The 6,494-nt window shown below is 43.8% G+C and overlaps 1 protein-coding gene across 1 annotated transcript in view; it reads left to right on the top strand.

The window, feature by feature from the left end:
- Positions 1-5,596, top strand: part of LOC106813017 (tyrosine--tRNA ligase, mitochondrial-like) — a 19,529-nt gene extending 13,933 nt beyond the window's left edge. Inside the window, exons 13-14 of the mRNA XM_014817060.1 lie at positions 5,136-5,261; positions 5,517-5,596. Coding sequence (XP_014672546.1) covers positions 5,136-5,261; positions 5,517-5,557 — 167 coding nt within the window. The 3' untranslated portion in view covers positions 5,558-5,596. The remainder of the gene's footprint in view (positions 1-5,135; positions 5,262-5,516) is intronic.
- The last annotated feature ends 898 nt before the right edge of the window (positions 5,597-6,494 follow it).

Here is a 6,494-nt window from a genome sequence, read left to right as displayed (position 1 = left end):
GCAATATACTCGATGGCATTATGCGACAAAACGAGGAACGTGGAAGCGTAAATAAATAAATGAATAAATAAATAAATAAAAACAATCAATAATTAAAATTAAATAAAAAACAAATAAATGCATACATACGCACGTACGTATGCACCCACTGAGCCACTCACTCAAGCACACGCCTGCACGCACGCACGCACGTACGCGCACACGCCCGCACGCACGAACTCAAACGCACACACGCACAACACGCACACACACAACACGCACGCACGCATGCACGCCACACGCACGCAATGTGATATATAGGGATATAGATATCCACGTGTTATCGCGGTACATATCCACAGCAGGACTTTAGGGATAGGACTTACCTTGAGTTTCTTGAGACCGCAGCGCCTGAGGGGAGATGTACACAATCGCGTTATTGTTCAAACGTATCTCAGTCAGATTGCTAGCGTCCATCAAGTCAAACCGTCTAATTTCTCAATGGAGCCTGTATCTTATAGCCAGATAGTCTGAAAACAAAGGGAGGACGGCAATTAGAATCGGAGCGCAGTGCGAACGCTCATGACACATGAAAGCGTAAAAGTCTGCATAGACGGATACAAAATATCTCAAGCCTGGCATAGGCGGAAGAAAACAGAAAACATACGCAAGCTAGGCATAGTTGGAAATCTGGCATGGAAATGCGGACAACGCCGTCTTCTCTTACGATCAAGGAATGGAGTCCTCCGATTCCAGCGAACGCGTCTGCGTGTATAATGGTCAGCTTTCCACGTTGAGCAGGCGTATCTGAAGGATGGTTAGCCGGCGAACGCTCCACCGGGTATCTGCTCAAAGCCGAAGTTTCTCATAAAGAACTCGTCGATCGTCGTCGGTCGTGGAATCCCAGCGATGATGTCAAACACTCTGCGAACCGTCTCCAGGTAGTAACTAACATCGCAGGAGATGTACGCGCCAAAACTAATCTCTGCGCAGGTGCAAGGATACAGCTGGAGGCGGAGGGGCAGTCGCCAGCTCTCGCGCCTCCGGCTAGCAGGATAACAGCGAAAATCGAAGAATACTCATGACTATCGATATGAAGGCGCTACGTTCGGCGGCGATCGGTTTAAATAGGTAATTCGTGTGAAGCGGGACAGCTGCTGCTTGTTCCGCGTTGCAATTATGGCCCCCTATCTAATTTCACTTGAATGTGTCAACGGAGTCAACGCGTGTCATATAAAACGATATTTCAAATAAGTGATAAGCACTGCGGATGGAACCCGCCACAGCTGACGTTAGATACAATCAGAGACTGTGTGACGCAATTCTCGCAAATGAAGAATGTAAATGCATTAAAACCGAGAATCGCCGCCATGACACGAACGGTTAAGAGGAGTGTGTAGGCGATACAGGAACACCTTCATGTAAATGTTAAATTATGGAGAAATGTAATATGAGTTGCCGCAGCATAGTGCTAGCTGACTCAACAGTAGTTAGAACTAAGAAAAAACGTTGAAACTGTGCGAACGAATGCGAATACAACTAGCGTAGGTCGAGTTAATTAATAAAACTAAATTATACAAGGCGTAATGAATAACACAACTAAGAACGCAACCGATGTAAGGGCCCCGCACACGGTGCGAAATTCGGCGGCGCACCAACGGCGCTGAGCTAACGCGCGCGCCATATGCTCACGTAAACCTAACCTGTATGATACAGGCGGTTCCGGTTCCCGCTTCACTACACTTCACACGCGATTACATCTGATTGGTTAACACAAACCACGTGACAAAATATGCAAATTATCTCCTGTACCGGCCTGAATATAGATAACCCCCAGTGATTTGGACGCTCGCCCGAAACTGGACGCTCCTAAGTGCGCATGGGAGCAGGCACCTCTTGTTTTGCAAAGACGGACACAGCGCATGCACAATATGCACAGTTGTCACCCTGCGGGTAGCATATGTTGGTGCAACACTCTGCCAAGGTACTGACGTCATACTGACGTCACTGCATGTACTGGCGTACCCTAACTTTATATACCCTAACCCTATAACCACTACAAAATTCATCATGATTATTTATAGGCCACAAATTTTATGTTTTAAGTAGTACATGCAGTGACGTCAGTATGACGTCAGTACCTCTGCAGAGTGTTGCACCAACATATGCTACCCCCGTCCTTGTGCAAACTGAAGGTTTGAGTTTATATATGCTGCGGCACGCTCCCCCTATTGGCCATTTTTACAAGACAGGGATAAATCATATCAGAATCACCTGGGAATTCGACTAATCTCAATTCGTGGGCAACAGTCACTGACTTGACACAGTGTTTGCTGGTAAACATGTCATGGTAACATTGTTGAAAACTTTTGGGATTTAAAAGCGCACGAAAAACTATAATAAAACGTAAATAACCCTAATTACCCCAATGACTACGCCCACCGCATGCCACTCACGATGTTTACTCGGTGACGTGGCCCTCCGAATTCCCATTGGTTGATAAAAATCACGTGCCTCAAACTCCTCAATGACGCCACAGTGTTGTCAAGGCACATCCATAACACAAAAACCCAATTCCTCAATAGCTGAACGCCTAGAGCAGAGACGACACGGCTGAAATGTCGTTGTATCGAATCCCATCTGTTTTTTCATTATTTTCCTGCTTTCTGTATTTTTCTATATTTATCCATATTTACATGATTTATTTACAACAATTTAATAACAACAAATAATTTTTTTGGGTTTATAGGGTTAGGGTTAGGGTCACAATGCACCATAAAACAGGAGTTTGAGGTACGTGATTTGTATCAACTAATGGGATTTGGGAGCTATGCAGGCCGTAGCTTCGTGTGTGTAACACAGCTGTATATTTCGCAGTCGTTGAATTTCTCTTGCGTTTCGCGTGATTGACGGAGCAGTTCTTCAGTGATTCTCATGCAATAGCGATGTTTCATGTTTATAATACCAAGAGCTAATAATACCTTAAATACGAAAGGCCGGCGCACGGCTCAATAGCTGCCAGAGCATGATAATTTCGTAGGACGTTCCCGCGGTCGCGTGCGCCTTGCCGCGGAACTGCGCGCAAGATCCGCGCTTAGCGGGCAGGATCAACACCTCTCAGGCGACGCTTCACTGGTATCCGGTCTCTCATCTGGATCTTGCAATGAAAGCGCGTTGTATCTCCAGGGAAGAGGGAAGATAAGCGCACATCAATTTATCATCGCTGGGATTCCACGACCGACGACGCTCGACGAGTTCATAATGAGAAGCTTCGGCTTTGAGCAGATACCCGGTGGAGCGTTTGCCGGCTTAACCATCCTTCAGATACGCCTGCTCAACGGTGGAAAGCTGACCATTATACACGCAGACGCGTTCGCTGGAATCGGAGGACTCCATTCCTTGATCGTAGAGAAGACGGCGTTGTCCGCATTTCCATGCCAGATTTTCCCAACTATGCCAGGCTTGCGTATGTTTTCTGTTTTCTTCCGCCTATGCCAGGCTTGAGTATATTTGTATCCGTCTATGCCAGACTTTTACGCTTTCATGGTGTCATGAGCGTTCGCACTGCGCTCGATTCTAATTTGCCGTCCTCCCTTTGTTTTCAGACTATCTGGCTATAAGATACAGCTCCATTGAGAAATTAGACGGTTGCTTGATGGACGCTAGCAATCTGACTGAGATACGTTTGAACAATAACGCGATTGTGTACATCTCCCCTCAGGCGCTGCGGGGTCTCAAGAAACTCAAGGTAAATCCTATCCCTAAAGTCCTGCTGTGGATATGTACCCGATAGAGACAGTGGATATCTATATCCCATATATATACATGTGCGTGCGTGTGCGTGCGTGCGTGCGTGCGTGTTGTGTGTGTGCGTGTGTGTGCGTGTGTGCGTTTGAGTTCGTGCGTGCGGGCGTGTGCGCGTGCGTGCGTGCGTGCGTGCAGGCGTGTGCTTGAGTGAGTGGGCTAAGTGGGTGCATACGTACGTGCGTATGTATGCATTTATTTGTTTTTTATTTAATTTTTAATTATTGATTGTTTTTATTTATTTATTTATTCATTTATTTATTTACGCTTCCACAGTTCCTCGTTTTGTCGCATAATGCCATCGAGTATATTGCACCGGGAACATTCAAAGATCTAGATGAAATCGACGTTATATACCTCGACTACAACCATCTGTACACGGTCTCAGCGGGAACCTTTGCCGGGCTCGAGAAGCTTGGTGTCATACAACTTGATCACAACCGGATTTCGAGCGTTGCTGTTGGAGCCTTTGAGGGTGCAGCGGCAGCATATATATTGCGCCTTCAGAACAACAACCTCGTCAACATCGCAGCTGGCACATTCAGAGGACTGACTAGCGTGAATGTACGTTCAGACACCCGTAGTCAAGTCAGTGATACGTGGTATTGTAAGAGCGTAAACACAGCCGAAAGCATTATGGATTCTTTGTAGATGCTTATTATCAAGAGCGTATAAAGAAGACCTTCTTTAAGAAAGAATACCTTTTTTATAAAGAAGACCTTCTTTATTGTTATTATTCGAGTTACTGCCGTGGTTGTGTGTCGAAAATAGTCTAGTAGCGTCACCACATCGACTTAGTCATTAATCTTATATATTCCATATTGTTTGCATGTGTATTATATTGCACCATTTTGTCGATCAAATCATTGTTAATTTGTTATTACATTTTCACATCAGGAAATTTATATGAATGATAATGAGATAAGCTTCATCGAACCTGGCAGTTTCCATGGATTGCCAATGATCAACTATATCCATTTGACGAACAACGAGCGCTTGACATCTATCGACAAAGACGTGTTTAATCTGACTGAACTCACAGCATATATGGTAACCCTTTACCTAGGAGGCAAGTGTGATCGTTCTTTGTTATTAAAATTTTGTTTATATATTAAATGTGGTTTGTTTTGTCACACTTCGTGTATTAATTGTACATTTATACGCGTGCACGTATCGTCACGTACGGAACAATCGTCCGCAGCGAAAGACTACGTGGGTGGAACTACCTGTAAAGCTGCATGCTATGTGCATTCTGCGAGCTTGAAAAGCTCACACTTACACTGTAATTTNTCTCTCGCACTCTGTCTTTCTTTCTCTCAGTAGTTCATTAACATTTTCATGCCTTAACACAGTTGATGCAAAAAGGATTATTGGTGCTGGAGGCTTCTACATCAATTATCAACGAGTGACATCACCTGAGTATGTGCTGATACAGGGACAGCACATTCTGCCAAACAACACCACACTGGTGCGAGTAGGTGAGCGCACACATTCTTCTGCTTCCTGCTATAGGACAGGGCCCTTGCTGGGACGTACGTGGTTGCACACAACACTGAGTGTCGTCACTGCCTGGGTGTTTTACACCCTCAGTAGTTCTTCTACGTCCCGATTACCGGAGACTCGCAGTGATACAAGCCTGAATGAATGTTATGTTGTATGAAAGAAGCTTCACGTTCATTCAGGATATTCTCCGTTTCCTATCTTAATGTAGACATGCTTTTATTGTTACACAGGGAAGAAGAATTATTATGTTGTTCGATGGGTGAACATGTGAAGTGTTCGAATCTTCCGGTAAGACAGATGTGAGCTGTCATACCTACGGCAAAAAGATCGACATGCAGCACGCAAGCTTTCCTGAGCGCGATCAAGAATAGAACTGCATAACTCTGACGTTTTCAATAGACTATTCACGCAATAAAATAGAAAAGGCTTGCCTTTGGTTAGTGTATAATGTAACTGTAGATGGACTGCAATAATTGATAATGATGTAGTTCAATCACATCAAGTTACTCATGGTACATCTATTGTCAGATATCCCTGGATTATCAACATGCAGTTATTACAGTCAACGCTGTCTGTTATGACTTATACTTGTTATCCAGCTGTCAACGCTTTGCTCAATATCATAAAATATAGTGTTATTGATCCGTAATAAAATGTGTTTGAAACGCATTTCTGAGTGTTGTAGAAATACTACTGGCATAGCTGCGCATTGCCTGTCTGGAATGGGGAGTAGTAGAAACTCTATTAATAGAAATCTCTCTATTTTGGGCTAATGCTCCATTAGGAGTGTTCCCAACTTTGATATCATTAATGATTAATGATTGATAATCCTAACCCTAACGCTAACCCTAACCCTAACTTAACCTATAACATAACCCTATAACCATTAATGACATTAAAGTCCACTCCTAATGGAGTATCACCCCTATTTTGAGCTCAGTGATGCTGCTCTGTGCTACTCACTTCTCAGCATCGTCGAGTGTTTAAGATGGCCATAATACATTACGAAAGGAGTATTAGAAACCAGTAGTTGAGATCTCTGGTGGCCTTGTGCTGCAATAATTATGCTTATCAAAGCGCATATGTGTCTGTTTGAGGTAGAGATACATAGATGATTGAGAAATTATCAATATATATATATATGGCTTTAAATACCTGATTAAAATGTATTTCCTTGCCTATCCAGTTAACATGTACACAATCATGAA

The sequence above is a fragment of the Priapulus caudatus genome, unplaced genomic scaffold (genome assembly GCF_000485595.1).
Source record: "Priapulus caudatus unplaced genomic scaffold, Priapulus_caudatus-5.0.1 Scaffold715, whole genome shotgun sequence".
Lineage (NCBI taxonomy): Eukaryota > Metazoa > Priapulida > Priapulimorpha > Priapulimorphida > Priapulidae > Priapulus > Priapulus caudatus.
This window is presented reverse-complemented; position numbering and strand designations above follow the sequence as displayed.